This window comes from Mytilus edulis, chromosome 6, assembly GCF_963676685.1.
Source record: "Mytilus edulis chromosome 6, xbMytEdul2.2, whole genome shotgun sequence".
Lineage (NCBI taxonomy): Eukaryota > Metazoa > Mollusca > Bivalvia > Mytilida > Mytilidae > Mytilus > Mytilus edulis.
Window position 1 is genome coordinate 63574254 of NC_092349.1, and position 23067 is coordinate 63597320.

The 23067-nt window shown below is 32.6% G+C and overlaps 1 protein-coding gene across 1 annotated transcript; it reads right to left on the bottom strand.

Moving 5' to 3' along the window:
* Positions 1 to 240: 240 nt before the first annotated feature.
* On the bottom strand, positions 241 to 22054 carry LOC139528095 (protein PIF-like). Its single transcript, XM_071323922.1, has 11 exons — positions 21928 to 22054; positions 19239 to 19311; positions 14063 to 14611; positions 13195 to 13248; positions 9793 to 10011; positions 9232 to 9438; positions 8520 to 8693; positions 5898 to 6307; positions 5147 to 5252; positions 2952 to 3043; positions 241 to 479 (listed from the first exon to the last, which is right to left on the bottom strand). Exons 2-11 carry the CDS (start codon positions 19294 to 19296, stop codon positions 423 to 425), a joined length of 1926 nt encoding a protein of 641 aa, XP_071180023.1. The 5' UTR covers positions 19297 to 19311; positions 21928 to 22054; the 3' UTR covers positions 241 to 422.
* Positions 22055 to 23067: the final 1013 nt, after the last annotated feature.

Below are 23067 nucleotides of genomic sequence, written 5' to 3' on the forward strand. Positions count from 1 at the left end.
ACTTTAAGTTAGGAACAACATCAACAAACGACAACCATTGAACAACAGGTGCCTGACTTAGTACAGGTGCAAACAAATGTAGCGGGTTTAAGCGTTTTCCTTCACCGTAACCTGAAACAGCAGTATAAAATTACAACTGTTACATTGAAAGACACGTGTAAGTGTTATGGTTCCCATCACCAAGTCGATATAACATCCACCGTCGGATATATAAATAGGCCAGAATAAATGCAAACACGATTTCAAATATGCAAATAGTTTATTAAAGATTGAATATGACATACGTTTCAGAGTACAAAGAATCATTTACATCATTGTTTAATTTTAAAAACATTTTTTGTAGGTTCGTTAGAAACAGATGAGAAAGAATACGTTGGGATTATCCGGGTGTCCGTTATCCGTGGTCCATGGTCCAGAGCAGATTACATTATTGACAGTGCGTCCTTGATTGATAGTGGGATACAGTCGTAAACGTTTATCTGAAAAATAAAGGAGGCAAACATTTATTAAAAGTCACGTTTCATTAAAAATGGAGTTTTAAGTTCACGCAATTACTCGACAATCTTAATTATTGAGGTGTGATAGTCTTGATTGACGAAAACAAAAACATTATATGTCGTAGCCATCGAAATATATGTCTGCAATAAGGGAGCTACCATTTGATTTTTATGGGGGGGGGGGGGGGGGGGGGGACTAGGATGAAATTTGAAAAAAATAGGCAGGACAGGAGTTTTGAGTAAAAAAAAAGGCAGGATGAGACACTTACAAAAAAAAAAAGTCAGGACGACAATTTAGGTTAAAAAAAGTCAGGATAAACTAAACAAAAAAAGGCAGGACCGAACAGAGTGAAAAATAAAAAGGCAGGACAGAGATTACAGCTAAAAAAAAAAATGCAGGACAAAATTTTTCATCCTAGCCCCCCCCCCCCATAAAAATCAAATGGTAGCTCCCTAAATCAGGCAGTTTTTGGGGAAGACGGCTTCAAGCCGTCAATGGGGTTGACCAGAGTGACATTCCCTGACATCATTCATTTTGTTTTTATAGTGTGGAAAACCCCCAACAAATCTTACTAAGAATGATGAGATGGGGAGACACAAATGAATAAATTGACTTTAAACACTTTTTTACACATTTCCCTTCTGTTTCTCTCGAAATTATCGTATATCGAGCTCTCCTTTACACTATTTACGTTTCTTTTACAATCCGGAAAAATCAGTATGACGAGATATTCTAAATATATCCAACCTACATTATATTTTATAGTGACGTCATTGTTGGAATGCCACACTACGCATAAGCAGGGATATCCTTCACTGGTTATTTAAATCATTCTCAAAGATTGTGCACTTATTAAAAAATAGTATTTGTTGAATTTAAACATAATGATGTTTGCTGTAGATGATTTAAACATCAACATGCAATACTTTAATTTGTAGGGCAACAACTTTCAAAGTAAACAGGAAGTCCGAGGGGCTACATGAGATCGGGGAGAGAAACGATCTTTTCCATTTTTTTCTGTAAAACTCTGTTTTGAGAATCTTCCTCCAATTCAGGAGCACCTCAATTTATGAGCTAATTATCCACTAAAATAAACACTTTAAATGTGACATTTAGTATATGATAAGTAGTCTTTCATTAAAACTAAATTTTGTGTACCAACATAATCATTGTAATAGTTACAAAAAAAATACAAATGTTGCATTTTGTAGTTTAAACCTATTTATTCATGAAATTTTACAAATATTTCAAAATGTAGGATTTGGAAACAAGCTTCACACAGTTTACATCAATCATATTGTTATTTTTATTAGTATCTGTATCCCTGTGATGAGAGATATAACTGGGAACTTTATCAATGGAAATTTAAAACTGAATAGATTTTTCAGTCCTAACTTTCTTAAGAAAAAAATTTAAAATTTTAAGAGTACTGTCACAAAAAAATGGAAAATGGCCCTAGCCTACAGTTCAGTCGTACACTATTAAGATTTCAAAAATAATTGTAGTTGTTGTTAAATGACAGAATTCAACTAGTTGAATTTTAGATAATTAACTATCAACTTTACTTGAATGTTTAGATTTAGAAGATGCAGATGTCTTCCATTGGTCTAAATTGAATCCTAAACTAAAGAAACGAAATTACGTTAAACAACAATTGATTCCAATAGTGTCAACCTTCCACATGTTCTAGCTGTTCTTTTTTTCATTCTTTATATGAAGACTATCAAAAGACACCCCCCCCCAAAAAAAAAAAAATGAAATAGAAACAAGGACCGTCTTTCCCCTCAGAGCTATTCAGCTCTTTGATTTCTCATTTGAATGGGTTGTCGTTTTGTAATGCAGAGACCTTTGAAAGCTTATTATATGGTATGCGTTTTGCTCATTAGCTATGTTATTGAAAGCTGTATTGTGCAATATAAAAGTTGTTTTGATCCTCTCCCTGTAGTCTGTGATGAATAGTTATCTCGTTGTCACTCATATCACATCTACTTATGTAAGTTATGTTTATATACAATCTAATGAAAAACCGATCTCTCATCGTTCCTGTTTCTGAAATGTCGCGTGCACCTCAAAGCAGAGATCTAACGAAACCCGCTTTGAGGTCACATGTGAGTGACCTCGTAGGTGTGTCTTTTTCAACCAATGTAATTAAGTCTTCCACGATATTGAAAGTTTATCGTAAGGTAAAGGAACGTAACTCATTTTATTTACGACGAAATCGTCAGTCAAAATAATTCATAAACTTTTTTGATGGGCTTATTAATAGGTCGTCAACTCATTTGCATATCATTATAAATTCATAACTTCTAGTTCACTCATATGTGACCTCAAAGCGGGTTTCGTTAGATCTTCCACGCGACATATCAGAAAACGGGAGCGATGAGAGATCGGTTTTTAATTAGATTGGTTTATCTATACAGTAACAAATGTTTCAATCAAAAAAAATAAATTACCCCTTTTAAACTGCCATCCAAGAAACCAACTGAGGTATTTCTAATTGTTGGACGTCCAAAAACCAAGCCGGTCTGTCTTCGCTGTATCCAACCTGATTAAAAAAATAAATAAGAAAAAGTCACTGAATTGAATTTTCTTCACGAATTCATTTGAAAAAAATGTGTGTATTTTTGGTACATGACTTTTCAACTTTTCAAAGATAAAAAGAACTAGATCAATGGTTGAAATTTCTGGTGGTGAAAATAATTATTTTGCCTTATATACTATGTTACAGGCATTTTCAAAATTTAGGTATTTTGTTATTTGACTGAATTTTCAGGCAATTTATAAAATGCCTAAACTTGACAGGCATTATTCAAAATAACTAAAAATACCTAGTATTTTGTAAAATGACTGAAATTTTGAAGCAAAATTCAACAAATTGCCTGTTTAGTTTCAGGTAATTTGTAGAAGAAGGATATCGTTGACAAAAGTGGACAAAAGCACAATGTCTTGTTTGTCATATGATATATTCTTTTTAGTGAAACTACGTAAAGTACGTACTCACTTCGTTATTCAGATACAAGTAGTGAATTTATGATTATTTTGTCAAAATTGCAGAAAGACAAATACAAATACAAAAAAGAATATTTTGCAATGAGCGCCACAAAGGAGCAGAAATATAAGTTCCAATACAAGCACAAATTAAGAAATGCAGAAAGACAAATTGTTCTGTCAATAGAACAAAATTAACAATAGAATTTTTAGAAATTCTAGATTCAAAACAGTAGAGCGAAACATTAGTAGACAAAAAGTTTTTTTTTTTAATTAACTGATTGCAGTTTGTTCGCTTTCAGTCGCAAATATGTCATGTATTTCTAAGACGTGAACAATTTGGTTATAATTTGAATGGGTTATTTCTGTAGGGGATTGACCCGGATAAGGGACAGAAATTTAGACTGCCGCTTCCAATTAAAATGAAGGTATTTTGGTTAGAGAAAATTTCATCTGCAGATCACCCATAAATAAATATTTAAAAAGGTAGAGTTCTTAGCGTGCAGAAAGTATTACATTTATATAAAATATGGCAATATATTAATATTTCCTTTCAGAAATTATGAGAATTTTAAATTCGTACATCCACATCTAAACCAACTCCTCTCTATAAGCTATATGATAATATGAAAGATAATAACCAAAAACTGCAAAATTTCCTTAAAACTGTTTTAACAGACAAATAATAGTGCTTTGAATGGATAAGTTTCTCCTGCTAAAGACGCATCACCTGTCATGGGCAGATCTATTTCCGTCTGAAAAGGTATAGGCCAAAAGATACAAGCCAAACTAATCATGATCTAATGTACTTTGATTTTTGGAACCTATGAAAAATAAGATATTCATTTGTGACGTGTGTGCTTATTGCGAACCACAATTATGTCGAAAATTAAGTGTTTGTTAGTAAAGGCAACAAGAGCAAAATATATCATGATTCAGGTTTCTCAAACTTTGGTTGAAGTGCAAAAAAAAACCAGATTTTACGCCAAACAATGTATTTACAAAAAATCAGTTTTGAGAAATGATAAATAATTGTAGAGTTTTTGGAATAAATCAGTAAAATTTATTCTTGATTATTTAAACTCTTCTTTTTAATTCAGTAATTATCATAAATAAAACTGATCCGGTTTTCAAAATTTTCACTTGTTTTATTTCTTTTAACATTTCATTCATTAAAACAATTTCAGGCATTTTGTAAAATGCCTTTCAATTTTTCCAGGCATTTTGTAAAATGCCTAGAGAAATTAGTCATTATTATAATGACTGAATCTTGCAGGCATTTTAGAAAATGCCTAAAATTTTCAGGCATTGTAAAATGCCATAATTTAGAAAATGCTTGTAACATATACAATGTAGAATTTGCTCCTTTTTGAATGCGACCATTTATAATTGCATGCATCAATGTCCTTTGGTCACTGGTAGGTAGTTGTTGCATTTGTAGTCGTACTTATTTTGCTATTCATATTATTGGTGTAACTTTTGAAAAATTATCGACCCCTGATTGGTTATAATGATTTTGTTTGTCATTGATAAAATATTCATAATTCATAGCAGGTTGTTTTTAACATAACATTAGATATATGTCATTACAACTAAAATTGTCATTATCAGCATCATTGTGTTTTTTATAAATGCGTCATGAATATGATAATGTACTTGCCTGACAAAGGTACAGATTGCTCGTTGCTGTCGGCCTTCAATGCAAAGTTGTCACCATCATATGCAAAGGTTATAGGAATATATCCCTTATAGCCACTTGAGGAAGACTAAAATGAAAATGTTGGATAAAATCATATCTGTAATGAAAACTGTAATTACATTATATACTTGATATATAAGAATACCATTGATTAACTGATTGCTGGTTGCTTTATGTACAGTGGCAAATATTTCAATCAGACATGCATGACCAGGACGAAAAAGATTTAAAGAAGATGTGGGATATACATACATAAAAATCAACCAAACACTTCTCAAGACCAATATCCAAATTTCAACAATAATATACTAACTGTATTTTCAAGATTTTTGGCTCTAAGTCACACTGACTCTAAATCAATCCCGAATGACAAATAGTGAACAAATCAATTTCCAATTGAAGGCTATCTTCAAATGATTACCAATAGACATTGCTGAATCTCTTAACACAAACAGGACAGGTTGACTACTGTGAGTTGGTCTGGAGATGTTTTTTGTGTCGTTGATATTACCCAAGTAAATGTGTGTAGTGGTGATGACGTCTCATTGAGCATATAATTATATAACCCACATTTCCTTTTTATGAATATGAAATTTTACTGTTTGTTGAATCGTGTTTCAAACTATGAAGACAAAATCAAATAAAAAATCAACAAATCGATTAATCTGTTTAAAATTTCGCATAATATGACTGCTAAAAATAGATAACATACTACTGTGCTGGAGATTGTTTTGTTATATTCTGTTCCTCTATCAGTGCGTGTAAACAATTGCGCGATGAATGTGTACTTTTTTGGTTCTTTCTTGACTTGTAGAGACATAGAAGGCGAGCATTGATGCTCTTCCAGTACTGCGTCGCTATGGAGACAGTTTAACATGATCTGCTCAGTTTTAGATCCCTTCTTTCCGGTAAACGGAGTGAGTTTTACATTCATCTCGACCCCGAATGAGTCCATGAATTCATGGTTGGCAAGACGCCATATGTTGACATGGGATTTTGAGTTGAAGGTCATAGCATCTGGTTCAGAGGTCAAGTCTAAATTGGATTTTCCAAATGGTAAATTCATGTCTTTCTGATAGTAGAACTGACCATTTGCACCTTGGGTAATCATTGCACTACAAGCTGGAAAATATAGTCATGCCATATCTTTGGTAAATATCAAATGCAGTTGCTGTAGATTGACTGAGTGTTATATTATAAATACTCATTAACGTAAATTATGCCTGTCTATGTTGAATAAAAGCTGCATATACATTATATCTATCAACATCTATCATATACATTTTTCATGTCATAAATTCTTTTTCTACCTAAAACTTTTATTCCCAAATTTCTTGTGCTAAATAATGAAAGTAAAACATTTAAAATGCCGTTTATTTCATACAAGGATCGTTTCATGAAATTTGCCTCCAAACCAGACGTCTACATAAGACTTGAAAGGATTTCTATTTTCTAAATTTGTGACATCTATTATTACATTTCTAGCTGCGTACCTGACATTCCTCGATCCTTCGAACTTGACATCTCTTACTCCAAATTTGACATTCCCCACGACTTCCATGATATTTTGTCTCAAAACAGCTATATTATATTTATACTTTACTCGAAACAGACACAAGTACTTAACTAAATTTTTTGAAAAATGACACCCAGTCCCGAATTCCCGTTATTTTTCGATTTCTCGGTTGTCAAACCTACTTAAACTTAATATGCCGTAAATTTGAAATGATTTATCTACACAATGGTATATGACACGACTATCATTGTTGTCGGGATCATTAGTAGCAGGTCTCAGAATTCGGTGAACGGGATTTTTTTTGCATTCGTCTCAAACTGTGGCAACACCCAGCCCGCAGTGATTGAATTATTATAAAAATTATTAAAATAAAAACTGTCAGCTTCCCTCTGACTATAAATTATCATCTTTATTGTAAATTCTTTACAGATTATGTGAAACAAACCCAAATAAGTGTTTTTTTAGGTCTGTCGAATGTGTCAGGAGTTTCTAATTTTAGAACTCAGATTTTCCCATTTTATTGACATCATTCAGACTCTCTCTGGACTTTACATAAGATATTGAGATAACTCCAAAAGGTTTGAAAAGCGAGAAGTATCATGGAACTGAATGAAAAGATGTATTTAGCTAATAATGCTATTTGTTCATGGTATGTATATTTCTAATAACATTTTGATATCATTTTGAGTAGGGAAAACAAAACAAAAACATATGTCAATCCTTATTTGAATGGTAAATTGACACATTTTTAAAATCCTAAACTTGCAGAACCCCTTGTATTTTTGAAAATATTCATCAATAGTCAATTTTTGTAATAGTTTGTCATTTGAAAAATGACCATCTGCTATACCGGAGCAGGAATGGACAGTAATCCCACCTATATTCAAGGAAGCCACTCCCGTTGTTCCTGTGACTGCGGCCGTTTTCCCCCCTTTTTTTAGTTCTTGTTCTATAGTACAGACCAAATGGCTCTTCCCCGTTCCACTTTGCCCCAGAAGCAAAAGGTTATGACCATTTTTTACCTCATTCAATGCTATAAGCTGTTTGACATTCATTTTGTTATGAAACACACGTGTACACAACGACACTAATGTAGAGTTATAAATTGACCAAAATTTCCCATATTTATTTTTAGCCAGACGATTGACCAATGAGAAACCAGTATAAAATTACATGCGGACTGGGTGTTGCCAAAGTTTGAGACGAATGCAAAAAAAATCCCGTTGACCGACTTCTGAGACCTGCTACTAATGATCCCGACAACAATGATAGTCGTGTCATATACCATTGTGTAGATAAATCAATTTAGATTTACGGCATATTAAGTTTAAGTAGGTTTGACAACCGAGAAATCGAAAAATAACGGGAATTCGGGACTGGGTGTCATTTTTCAAAAAATTTAGTTAAGTACCTGTGTTATATTAAGGTATACAGGAATTTTTTTTTCTGAGACAAGTGCCTGTGGAAACAGATCATAAGTTAACGTCATCGTGATCAAAGAGGGACGAAAGATACCAAAGGGACAGTCAAACTCATAAATCTAAAACAAACTGACAACGCCATGGCTAAAAATGAAAAAGACAAACAGAAAAACAATAGTACACATGACACAACATAGAAAACTAAAGAATAAACAACACGAACCCCACCAAAAACTAGGGGTGATCTCAGGTGCTCCGGAAGGGTAACGTCATCGTGATCAACCTGTTTCTATGTCTCGTACAAATAAATTTTATATCATCGGGCAAATTGAATATTTTGCTATTCTAATATAATTTTACAAGAACATAACTGAAAAAAACGCCATTCAAAATTTACCTGTCTTTTTAGCAATTCCATCATTATCCATTACACACATACAGTCTAGATCACTGTAAATAGTACCAGGAGCACAACTGCGTAGGAATTTTCTGTCGGCAAACCCCTTTACTCTCAGTACTTGGTAATATGTAGCAGGATCTTTAGAATTTTCCTCATAATCACATGCTGGCTCTGAAAAGAAGAAGACTTCAATTATGCTTTTCAGAAAGTGAAATTGTTAATTTTTGTTTAATTTAAAAAAAAATTCTTAAAAATCACATGCCTCTAAAACAACGGGGCCGAAATAAGATTTTGCAGGCAGAAAGTCAAATTATTTTCTTCAATTTATATAAGTTATATAATTTTGCTCAAAATCACATTTTGCTGGTCAGAAAGTAATTTATTCAGGACTATTTTAAACCTCATAATGATGCGGCATGGTCACCTTTTTTCGTGAGGTCATCAAGTCAGTAGAGAAATAAATCGGCAAAAATTTACAGAAACGTAAATATTGACCTATGATTAGGCCTAAAATTGGGTAAACAAATTTGCAGATTGCCTATTCTTGAAAAAATATAAGTTACAGATGCATAAAAAAAGCATTTGTTTGAAACTCAAAAAAATATTTAGGAATTATAAATGCATTCCTACTGCAGAATATTTTACACAAAAAAAGTAAAATAGCGATATTCATACTTATAGATTTATGCTGTGATATATAGTTACTTACTCTTACGCAAGGAAGCTCTGACTGCACCATCACAACTTACACCGGAACATGCTGATGATATCCCGACAACACATTTGGATTGTTTATTATCATAATGTTGACCAGCTGGGCAGCACATTGGTTCAGGTACGCCATCTTGACACTTCCAATACGACCTACAACCAACGTAGGGCAGAGTTTTCCCGTCTGATTTCCCTTTACAGATACCTGTTGAAGTAATATAATAGTTTGGTATTCGTTTAACGTTTAAATGGGCAAATGCATTACAAAATATGTTGTATAAATATATGTATTTTGCAATTATTACACAGTTTTAATTGTTTCATAAACATTAAGTAAATATAGTGTTTAATTATTATTTAAGAATTTAGTTAGTTAAACACACATTATAGCTTATCAAAGTTGATTAAGAATCACAATGCAAAATAAAAAAAATATTATTCAAAGTGAATTTTGTTGTCATGGAATACAGACTTGTAGGACCCCTTCATTCCTCTCATTCCACAAGGGAGAACAGAATACCCGTATGTTACAAGGGAGATAACCAGCCTATGAACTTACTGTATTGACATTCTGCATCTTCCGTTCTTACGCAGGCCAGGTCATCCTGAGACCAGAAGGTGCTAAAAGCACACTGTTTGACTGCAGACGTCATTATCTTATTCCCATGGCTGTCCTCACTTGGGTAACACATCACAAACTTAGAACAATCGTATTTATAATAGTTGTATCCGAATCCATTGTCAATTATACACCCTTCACACAAAGGATCTATAATAACTACAAAAAGAAAACAAAATTAAAGCACCTAAGCGCGCTCACATACCCCACGCCCCCACATTGTCACCCTACAAATACAATTACTGTAAGGGAAAAAAATGAATCATAATTTCCTGTCGTTAAGCACATCGACATAGTACATACATGTGGGCGTTTTTCAATAAAAGCGTAACTTTCAGACCTAAATAAAATGGAAAATAAACTTGTCTAAATTAAATTTCAAGAGTTATTTTGAATACCTCTATTATATACCTGTTTGTAAACAAAAAGTGCAATCTTAAATACTCTTTAAAATGATATTATTTTCATAATTTGTGTACTGTTTTGTAGGGGACGAAACTGCTTCTAAACACACATATTTTTGCAATTTTAAATGTTTCCTAGACATTCCAGTTTGTTTACTTTATATACTAGAAAAATCTCATTTTTTTCTGAATTGGAGAACCATTATTTATCGATAAAGATTAGACAGTACTTCACATATGAAGGTACAACTCATGTTACGTAGTGGACATTTTGATGCGTTTCGTAGTTGACAAAACCGTTTCGTAGTGGACAAAAAGTTTCGTAGTTGACATCAACCCTATTCTATGTTAATAAAAACATAAAAAAATTACATGAAACTAACCCTTGTTATTTGTTTTGCACGAATATCATTGAAAAAGAGTAAAAAAAGACTGCATGGTAGTGGTAGTGTCCACTACGAAACGTTTTTCTCCCATACTTGTTTCGTAGGGGACATATTCACATGTTTTATTTTTTCCCAACAATCCCTATATTGCAATAGTAACACGACTGATTGTATTCATCAAAGCATGCATTAAGCTGTACACTGATATTTTTTTCATAATTTTAAAACCAGATACTGAAGGAGATTTGACCCGTTTCGTAGTGGACATTAACAAAAATACGGTATCACTCTGGTCCATTTGATGTGCTCAATTTTTCTTACCAACAATTTAACTGCCGTTATAAAAGCATCAGTTCTTTTGTAAGACCCTAATGTTTATATCTCTTGCAAACAAAAATTATCAAAAATTATTTTATAAAACCTTTTTTTAGCAAATTTTAATTACTTCGTTTCGTAGTGGACATTTTGTCAGGGACACACCTTCTGAAATTAAAAATCCTATGTTAAAAGCTGTTTATAAAAATATGTTGGCTCTAAACATACTTTTGTAAAGAACTTATTTTAAGTAAAAATAACATTTATTTCTACATTTTTTTACGATATTTTAGTGTACGAATGTTGAACAGGCGGTCTAGGGACATGCCATTTTGGTTGTTCGGACCATTCAGGAATCAATACCTTATCAATCCTTCTAAAAAATAAACTGTTTCTTTGCTTAAAAAAATGTTAAATCTAATTCAATGTACTGACTGCACAAAATATTACTTGCAAAGATCAAACTCATTTTTTTTAAAAGTGGCTGGGACAAGAAAGTACGTTTTTATTGAAAAACGCCCAAGTATGTCCTCATCATTACATTAGATGTATGTTTCATTATAAAACGTTATTCTGATTGGCTTTCTGCACATCTCGCGTTATTCCTTAATCAATTGCATTACACAATAATTACATTAGATGTATGTTTCATTATAATACGTTATTTTGATTGGCTAACTGCACATCACGTGTTATTCCGTAAGCAATTGCATCACACAACTAGTACTGCAACAGTTTGTCATCAAAACTCCTTTGAAACCTCACAACAGAAATAAATGTAAACCTTTTAGATTATTTAAGAATTGAATGCTTCTTTTTGTAACTTCATAGGGTTGTAAAAGCGTTGACCGTGCGCACATTTTTAGAATGAAGCGCTTCAGCGCTTTAAAAAATGTACTTCGGTCAACACTTTTACAGCCCAATGAAGTTACAAAAAGAAGCATTCAATTCTTAAATAATCTAAAAGGTTTACATTTATTTCTGTTGTGAGGTTTCAAAGGAGTTTTGATGACAAACTGTTGCAGTACTAGCTATAGATTGAGGCAAATAAGTTCAAAGGGGCGTTACCCCTAGAAAAAACCTGAATCACAATTTCCTGTCGATTATGCACATCTACATAGTATGTCCTTATTATCTACAAAATTTCATGAAGTTCTGTTGTGTGGTTTCAGAGGAGTTGCAATGAAAAACTGTTGCAGTAGTATATTGAGGCAAATAGGTTCAAAGGGGCGTAACTCCTAAATTTAAATTTAATCATTATTTTCTGTCGAAATGCACATCTACATAGTATGTCCAGTCCTTATTATCTAAAAAGGTTTCACGACATGATGTTGTGTGGTTTCAGAGGAGTTGCGATGACAAAAACAGGACTAACGGACTGACGGACGGATGGACGGACAAACGAATGGGTCAAAAACATTATACTGTCCGCAACGTCGTTGCGTGGGGTATAAAAACATGTAGCATAAATTTTTTTTGTCTCAAAAGCACTTTAAAACACAAGCAGTTGACTCCACCTTGTATAAAATATTTGTTTGTGGTTTGTTTGTATATTTTTTACTGACTCGTTTCTTTAATCATCGTATTAAAAGTATTCACATAACGTTAATATGATAATGTTACATGCATCCAACGTCCAATGCACATTTAGCAATTCACCAGACTTTTGAAAGATTCTGTGTTCGAAAAAATACACAGTTTGAAAACCGAAAAGAGCATGATAGTACGTAGTATTGTCATTTGTTTAAGGATTCACAAATCGGTATTTATACGTTGGGTCAAAAAGAGATCTCAACATTCTGAACATTTCTGTCGCTGTCATATTTACTGTTTCTTTGGCGGTTTTCAAGATAATATACAGAACTTGCATTTCACGCAATGTTCTAGGCAAACTTGCATTGCGCCCTATAATCTATTTTTAGCCATGTATAAAAATAGAACATAGGGGGAAATACAAGTATTGTGTTGGTTGGCAGTAGGTGTCGTCTGACACAATGTTTAACCAAGATGCCCCAAGGATGATTGCTAATACATTTCAATTGGTCCAATAGTCTCAGAGGAGAAGATGTTTGTCAAAATTAACGGACGACGACGGACGCAAAGTGATGTATGATTTTGTTACACACCAAAACTGTTAAACGTTTTGGTGATTGATGTAGCCATATTTCACTTCTTTTAGAATATATCATGTATCCAGTTTCATGGGCCGGAACAAACAAAAAATGTATTCTACTTACTTTTTTCCGGATCATCGAATAATGGAGCTGGTGTGGTCGCCATTGGAGGTATTTCTTAAAACATGATGCATTGAATTAGTAACTACGCACACAATTTACTTTAAAAATTCAATAAAAAATAAGAAAAAAAGATATCATTGTTTATAACATAGAGACAAAAACATCTTATCTTGAAAACAATTTTTACTTTACGACAAAAGAGATGACTTCAGCTTCTGAATTTTGAACTTTCCATTTCTATGTAGCAACATTGCAGCAGCACCTGCATACAGAGTATATATCTACCAATTGAAACCATATTCCAGGGATTGTATTTCATATCATGATTTCCTCGATAGAGGGTTACTGCTCACAAGGAAGATATTAAACCAAGAGTTAAATTATGAAGTTGAAATCATCCCTTCGTAAATTTTACGGACTCCATCACGAGTTTGTTGACCGTTATCACAGATGATATCGGATAATTTTCTTATGTCTTAACTACAATAAATCCCCATCCCTTTTCACGAATGTAACATTCCGAATTAGACAATTTACCGGATATATAATAACATGAGCAACACGACGGGTTCCACATGTGGAGCGGGATCTGGTCACCCTTCCGGAGCACATGAGATTACCTCCAGTTTTTGGTGGGATTCGTGTTGCTTAGTCCTTAGTTTTTTATATTGTGTCTTATGTACTATTATTTGTCTGTTTGTCTTTTTCTTTTCTAGCCATGTCGTTGTCAGTTTATTTTCGATCTATGAGTTTGACTTCCCTCTGGTATATTTCGCCCCTCTTTTATCATTCATTTATTTTACTTGAATATTTTTCTATAAATGTACAAATATTCATTAAATGCAGAGAGTAAATAATAAAAAATCACCTTTGCAAAGTGAAGCTGCTATCTCAGCAAGAATCGTCTTGTTTTTCAGTTGACTGTAATTATCAATGATTTTCACTCGGCTTTTGTCACCGGCTATTGCCTCAAGTTCAGGTTCATCGCTCTTTTTGATATCAATTCCTATTGCAACAAGAGTTATCCCTTCAGTTCTTGCTTGAAGAGCTTGTGTTTTCGTAAGTGGTGGGTATTTCGAATCTCCATCAGTGATAATGACACCTACTCGAGTACGTGAAGTTTTGAGAAGATTTTGTCTCATATAAGCAAGGGCAAGGTCAGTCCTGGAGCTATTTCTAGGGTGTTTGAAATTTGAAATTCTACTTTTTACAACGACAGAATTATCAGATGGAGCGAAATATTCTGGGACAATAGTACTATATACCAATGCGCCAACTCGAACTTTGTTAGGGCCAAGCTCAAAGGATCCGATAATATCAAGTGTGAAATTAATCACTTTCGTGAAATCTTCTCTGTGAATACTTTCTGATCCGTCTATGGCGAACACAACATCCCCTGGACCTGGGCATGGTGTTACTTGAAAAGAAAAATAGAGACATAATATACTTGGTAGATATACTTATAGTGTGTCTTTCTATGCTGTGATGTTACACTATTGTTTCAGATAAGAGTAAAGGTTTGAACCTATTAAAGTATTTAAACCAGCTGCATTTGTTTGTACCTGTTCAATGTCAGGAATCTGATGTTCAGTGGTTGTCGTTTGTTGATGTGGTTCATAAGTATATTTCTATGTTGTGATGTTACACTTCTGTTTCAGATATTGGAAAAAGGTTTGAACATATTTAAACGTTTAAATCAGCTGCATTTGTTTGCACCTGTTCCAAGTCAGGAATATGATGTTCAGTGGTTGTCGTTCGTTGATGTGGTTCTGGTTAGGGTATAAAACTCTATATTATATTGATCAGATTTAGTGGGAGTTTGGGGAACAAAAAAAGAATACACAATAAAACCGAAAAACTATATATAGTATATTTCAATTTTTTTTTATGCAAAGTGTTAACGCAGCACATCAATGTATGTGACAGAAAAACCTAGCTAAAAAGTAAAACCTATATATCGAACTTCTCTACATGTATTAAGCACATACTAATAGAGTTTTATTTTCCTAAACCGTCAAACGATTCCATGACAAGACACAAGAAATGCCTTGAAAAATGACATATTCTTCAATTAGAAAGTCAGAGTATTTTCTGAAGCTAGCTATAAAACCTCCAACTTGTTTGACATGGCTTATAATTCTGTTATACTAAAAAATAAAAAAAATATGAAAGTCTGGATGTAATCTCAACTAATTTCTTCAAAGGAGTAATTGGTAAACTGAAACATTTTAAGAAAATAAACATTTTTTGAAATTTTCCTGCATATTGAACAACCTTTTATCTTAACCTTATTGATAGGATTGCGCTACAATGTGGCCTTTACAGCCGAGTTCATTGAGTGTGTAGGTAAAGGTAATATCATTGGTTAGCTTGCTTGCAAGCTGAACTGTTAAGTCATTATAAGGTAAGATACACTACCCTCCTTTCGAAGTAGCCTAGTCCTACAAACAGATAGATTGGTTACCTGTCGGACTAGTCTACTCTTAAAGGAGGATAGTTTACCAAACCTAATAATGACTTCACGGTTCAGCTAGCAAGCAACATAACCAAAGATATTACTTTTACCTACACACTCAATGCAATCGGCTGTAAATGTATTTCCATACAGTTACTGAATATATTTATCTGGTCTAGTGATTATTTGAAAAATAAAAGCTGCATTACAAATTAAATAAAACATATAAAAACTTCAGTTATCAATTAATCTGATTAGATTGATCTATAAATATATATTCTAGTTTATCTGCCTTTTTTTTTTTTTTTTTTTTTTTTTTTTTTTTTTTTTTATCTTAAACCATGATTGAATGTTCTTATCTAAATTAAGATGGAATGTAATTCAAATTCAGTTTAGATGACTTAGCATAACTAAATATGCATTTTTGCAACGATTTTCGTCTGATTTATTCTAATTCAAATAACTGTAATTGTGCTTCAACGGTGTACAAGACATTTTAATAAACTTTTTTATACTGCAACTAGTTGTGTTTATTTCCTAAATATAGTAACACAGCCATATCTTATGCAATGTCAATTTCATCATGGAACACTTTTCCACATTCAGGGGTTCATTAAGGGATGAAGATAAATTTGAAATTTGTGTTTCAATTTAAAAAGCTATCACTGTATTAATTTAAGTTGCAGTATAAAAACAATATTAGGTCAATGTCATAAAAATATAAACTTTTTTGTACTCGACACAAAACTGGGGAAGGGCTCGGGAGAACCTCGCCCTTCCCCAGTTTCTCAGCCTCATACAAAAAAGTTTATATTTTGCTGACATTGACCTAATATTGTTTATACTGCACTCGTTCTATTTGAGCAGTCAAAATGCGTTGACTGTATATTTCTATGTCATATACAGTCACTGACCCGATATCACTTTTCCTCATGAATATTTAAATAGAAATTGCCGAAATAATATTGAATTATTCATACGACCTCTTCAACCTGTTCTTGTTTCCAATGCATACAACGATGCGTGGAACGACTCAATCTTGTATTGTTAATATTTTTTGTTTGCAACCTATAAATCATTATGTTTTATGCTTATGGTTGATATTTTAGTCCATACTCAAACGGTTTCGTTCACCATCGAGTGTGAGTTTCAACAGGTAAATGTAAATTTCATTGTGTTGTATATTTCTCCGCGAGCATGATGTGAGGCCTTTTTAAAGGAGATTTCCCCCAATATTTAAATCAAATAAATAACCTTAACATGCTTAACGCATTAAAAAACAATTGAAAAGGTTTTTTTTAGATTGCAGTATAAAGACAATAATACTGCATTGACTTGACATATCAACGATGTAAGGATTCGGCCCGAAACGGGGAAATAGCTCGGCACAGCCTCGCATTTCCCCGTTTCTAAGCCTCATCCTTATATCGTTGATATATGTCAAGTCAATGCACTATTATTGTCTATATATTTACATGACAATGAAACTGCATATAATCTCCTTCGGTGTTCTTGATTTAAAACTACAAGGAAGTACCTCGTTAGTAAATCCATTAAAAAAGAAGTATGGGAACTTCAAAAGAGGGGTGGGGGTAGGGGGTTATGTTGGTTTTTTTTTCTGAATCAGAAATTATTTTTCAAAAACTTTTATTACTATAACGTATTCAGAAAATCTGGATTCAAAATGATTATGTTTTTTTATGCCCCACCTACGATAGTAGAGGGGCAATATGTTTTCTGGTCTGTGCGTCCGTTCGTCCGTCCGTTCGTTCGTTCGTCTGTCCCGCTTCAGGTTGAAGATTTTGGTCAAGGTAGTTTTTGATGAAGCTGAAGTCCTATCAACTTGAAACTTAGTACACATGTTGCTTATGATAAGATCTTTCTAATTTATAAAGCCAGTTTAGACTTTTGACCCCAATTTCACGGTCCACTGAACATAGAAAAAGAAAGTGAGAGTTTCAGGTTAAAGTTTTTTGGTCAAGGTAGTTTTTGATGAAGTTGAAGTCCAATCAACTTGAAACTTAGTACACATGTTCCCTATGGTATGATCTTTCTAAATTTAATGCCAAATTAGATTTTTTTTACCCAATTTCACGTTCCATTGAACATAGAAAACAAAAAAGCCGTGTACTTTGGACATATTCTTGTTGTCATCTGCTTGAACCAGATTTTGTTTTATGAAATTGGGGATCAGAATTTTATTTTAGGATAAAAAGCATCCCCACCCCCTTTTCTCTTTGAAGTTAAAAGGTCGTTCCCTTACATATTCCTGAATGTTTGCCTTCCCTTATGCTGATGCAAACATATAAAACATATCAATGAAAATTAAACTCTTCAATGGACTATGGTGTGGTGTATTATAAATTGCAAAGGGATTGCTAGGAAAAAATTGTAGTTCGGAAACTGTAGTACCGTTCTCCTAGTACAGAAGAACAATGACATGTCCTTTTTAGCAAATTGTGTGTCAGCATCCTAAAACAGTATTGATTCATTTGTTACTAATAACTTTAAGTTTATCAAAAGAGGAAATGGGTTAATCGGGGTTATTTAGTGACGTAACGTAAGAAAAAACACAGTTGTCTTTCTTCTTGTGAACAATTTTGTAATATTGCTTTATTCAGAATTACAATGAAGTACAGTAAATATATGATTCTGTAAACAATATAATAAGTAGTATTTGTAGAACTGGTTTTATGCAACATGACTCATGCATTACATAATACAGTCCTTGGAGTTAGGATTGCACTTAAAAATTTCTGAAAGGGTACATGTACCTACATAACAACAAATGACCAGCTTCAATATAAATCATAATATGTTACACTGTTGGTTTTTTTTAAGCATTACACTATTTTAAATGATAACAAATATAAAAATAAACTACTTATGAAGCAATGTCTCAATACACAAATAAAAATCACTTTCAAATTGGTACTTTTCGTATTGGTGGTTTATTCATCTTAGTTTCCTTTATAGTGTTTGTAAAAAATGTTGATAACAAAAAAATCATTCATTCGGCCCCGGTCAGAAAGAACATACATGATGATAAGTACATATTTTAAACAAAATAGTCCCTTCGCATAGTTGTGACTTGGTAAATACGTAAAATATTTTGGGTAAATATAGTAACAAATGAAAGCTTATTATAAGGACTTTGAATAACTGTAAACTCTAGTTAAAAGTTTCCTTTAAATAATAGCAAATTCATAAGGCAGTCATTGAAATTGGAAGGCATATATTATGGTATGTTTTTTTGTTAGTCTACCAAAGTTCCAGCAACACGTGCGCTCTTATGTACAAATAAAGGTATGTTGATTTTTTTTCGGTTAAACCTAGGATAAGGTATAGTTTTGACATGAAATGACTACCACTTTTCTATAAACTTGAGATAAAAAGCTACATGTACAAATGATTTAAGTTTTAGAATTTAATATATAAATCAATTGGGCTATGATTAGTGATATTATAAAATAATAGAAATAAAAAAGATACGGGGTTTAATGAATGGATACAATTAAATCACCACTGACATATAATTTGATAGTGTGCATGATTCACAGTAGAAATATAATTAAAGTAAAGAACTTACCACCCACAGCACCGTTTACAACAGCTACTAATAGAACAGGAATAAACAACAACATCATGATATGTCTACTGTCCTACAACATAAAAGAAAGAAAGTTACAATGGTTACTTTCGATCAATAAAAAGGGTTGTAAGCCAAAACAAGGACGTATATAAGTTATACGTCCTTTGCCCAAACACATCAGGTTTAGAGAAAATAACTCTTCCTAAGCATTTCAGTTTGACCATACTATTAAGAAGGGGATGATAATATTATATTATGTTTGAGTACGTGTGGATGTAAGGATGAGATGGTGGGATGGAGAAGGTGAGTATGAGTGGGGATAGTGCTATGTGCCATATGAAATGAAACTCGTACATACAACACGATTAATGCATACTAACTGGATTATAACTTTATATTAACTTATGATGTGAGTTGCCAAAAAAGAAGTTCTTTTAATTTTATAAATAATAATATTAGAACTATGCATATGACTATTTGAAATTTATAGTATATTGGTCTGATATAAACCAAATTTAAAACTGAAGCCAAATTTAGCATTTCTTTCACCTACTTTTTAAAATTCTCGAAGGTGGTCTTTAATTCTAAAGACACAGGCGTAAGGAATCATGTTTCTATCCTTGTTCGTATTTCTTTCGGGTTTATTGACCTTAATCATATTAGACCAATAAGAATGATACGTTATTTAAGATTTTTACCCATGATGCACCAACTTAATTTGTTTTCGAGTTATGATATCAATGCATAAAACACGTAATCATGTATATGAAGATAGATACTCTTTCATGCAAGACATCACATATTAACTGTATTATCAAAACAAAGCATAGAAGACCCCCCCCCCCCCCCTAAAAAAAAAAGGAAAAAAAAAAGAAGACGAAGGTTGGGAAATAACAATTCAAAATATCATTAATGACGACACACACATGTGAGAGAGGCCGCAACCACTTAGAAAAGGTGGGGTGGGTATTGTTTTTTTGTTTAAGTCAACTATTTATTTTGCGCACAGTTAGGCGCGAACACATATTTTTTTAGTTTTCGTTTTTCGACGCTTTCAATCAAATATTATTTTTTTTCCAAAATGAAACATCTCAAGGAAATTAATTTTCATCATATTCTTTAAATGACCCCCTCCCCCCTCCCCCATTTTGGAGTTAAATTGACGTTCGGCAATGTTGATCAATGACAGTCAACACCACACAAAAAATCACGGAAAAAAAATCAATACAGGAAACACGGGACACATGAATATTCAGAAACAACATTTTTTATAAAGAATAAATATTTTAATACGACACTTAATCATCGGGTTTTGTTTTAATTTATGGAACCATGATAGTTAAAAATCAATAAAACTTGATATAACCACTGTACAAAACACAAAGCTGGCCGAAATGGTAGAATATTTAACAAAACTTGGTTTGAATTGATTTTTCATGTCACGGTCGGTTTTGCGCATGCCACAAGTATCTCGCAATTTTTTGGTTACTTTTTTTTCACGATCGAGTACGTATTTAAACATTGATTTTTGTAAAATAACGGGGAAAAAGTTCAAAAACCCCAATGTATTTTCTCTTCTTTCAATATTTTGGGGCTTAAAGGATTTGTACACGTATGTTGGCCGTAAAAGTAAAAAACACTGAATACCAAATGCAAAGAATAAAACATATAGCTCTGTGCTGCAAACCAATAACGTTCCGACATATTGAGATCTCATTTTAAATGTATTAGAATTGGAAATGTTTGAATCATTTTTTGAAGAGCTAAACAATTTCTACACGGATTATTCCTTTGGCTTTTATATTCAACTATTAACAGCATGTAGTGTCCTGCATTTTCTTTGGAAGAAGGTTCACTTCAATCCTTTCGTTGATTAATTAATTATTTATTTTAACAATTTGTCACCTTTCAACAGATTAAACGTCTTTGGAATGCATTGACAAAGTTTTTATCTCGTGTTAAAAGACTACGGCATTACACACCCCACAAACCTGTACATTTACGATGTATTGTCCGACATCTCATTTTAACTTTAGTTCTGTTTCTTTTTAGAATTTTATTCGGTTCAGGCGGATTATTTACCCGGATGTCCGTGCTAATCACACGGGTTGGTGCTTGTATAGTTTGATCGGAGACTAGATTAGGATACAGTTGGAAGTTGAAAGCCTAAATTAGCTAGCAATAACACCGGGTTTTATCCACCATTTTCTACATTAGAAAATGCCTGTACCAAGTCAAGAATATGCCAGTTGTTATCCATTGGTTTGATAGGTTCGAGCTTTTGATTTTGTCATTTGATTATGGACTTTCTATATGAATTTTCCTCGGAGTTCGGTATTTTTGTGATTTTACTTTTTTCGATAGTGCTTTGATTTAAAATAGACGTCTACCTAGTGACGAACTTGTATACCAAATATTTTGGTTATCCAGTATGGGAAAAGGTTTATAAGATTTTTTATTTGATTAGATTTCTACATTTCTATAATCATACAAAAATATACCATGTTAATTCATGTTCAATTCTAGTTTACGAGGTATCATAACTTTAGTTGGGATATTTTGCTCATCTTCTCACTTTATTTGGTTGTATAAATTCAGAGGAGTTTTATTTCCATGATTGCGTTCTTTAAGTCAGTGATTTTTTTTTATAATTAAGGTAAATAAATGATAATAAAAGAAACCTTACCAATTGTCTCACTGGAGCTTCAGACAAGTGTCGAACAAGAACAGAAAATCAATTCTGATACGTAGAAAAAGGAAACTTGATATAACGGATAAAACGTATGTGCATATGTTACATGCTTATATCACGCCATGCTAAAGTTAAATGTTCACAATATCTACTTCCTAGAACCAAAAATCTATATTCCTTACATTGCAATATATTTAAAATTCCCAAAATTATGTAATGTTAGAAACTGAATTGATTATGAAATAAAAAACTTAATTTCTCTCTTTCTTTCAATTAAATATTTTTGTACTGTCTTTGAAGTATATTTTAAAGTTATATAAAATCACACATATATTCCCATGTATGTCAAAAAGAAATGAACACTGAAAGAATATGATATCATTAAAACTGTGTATGAATTTGCCTAAACGACAGATGAAAAAGGTCCAAGGGGATAACAAAACCATTTAGTCGAAGGCTAAAGGCAAATTGACCGGCGTTTTTACTATTGTGCCAAAAAAGTCCTAAAACAATAAAGTAATGAATATTCAACTGTTCCGTTATATGTAACTTGGCCTGTGAGACATAAATGCAGTTTTATTTTTTGGCCGACAAGAATTAAAGACAAGAATACAAAAATTTACCATATCACAATAACACAATGACTGGATGTATAAGTACAGAGCCACGTCATATGCATCAAATAAACATAAAAAGGAATATAGAAAAGCACATTAGCAAAAATGAAAGACAAGAATACAAATTTTTAAGATAGCACAATTACACAATGACGGGATGTATAAGTACAGAGCCATGTCATATGTATCAAAGAAACATAAAAAGGCATGTAGACAAATACAAAATGTAGCATTAGCAAAAATGAAAGACAAGAATAAAAAATTATCATAGAATAAAAACACAATGACGGGATGTATGAGTTATGAGTCACGTCACATAGATATCACAAAAAAATCAAATTAACAGTAAAATTAATTCATAAACAAATAAAAGAATAATATAACACGTTATAAAGATTATAAAGATCAGTACCCAGAATCTATACTTCAAGAACATCGTGTAATATTTGTGAAGATGATACAAATTGTTATCAACAAGATCTTGATTCCCTTTCGATGAACTTTTTTTTTATATATA

Bases quoted from the DNA above. Each gene is read 5' to 3' on its own strand.
- LOC139528095 (XM_071323922.1), bottom strand. From the start codon at position 19,296: ATGATGTTGTTGTTTATTCCTGTTCTATTAGTAGCTGTTGTAAACGGT. The intron at 14,612-19,238 runs GTAAGTTCTTTA...TTTCTTTTCAAG, and splicing joins TGTAAACGGTGCTGTGGGTG to TAACACCATGCCCAGGTCCA. The intron at 8,694-9,231 runs GTAAGTAACTAT...TCTTCTTTTCAG, and splicing joins CAGAGCTTCCTTGCGTAAGA to AGCCAGCATGTGATTATGAG.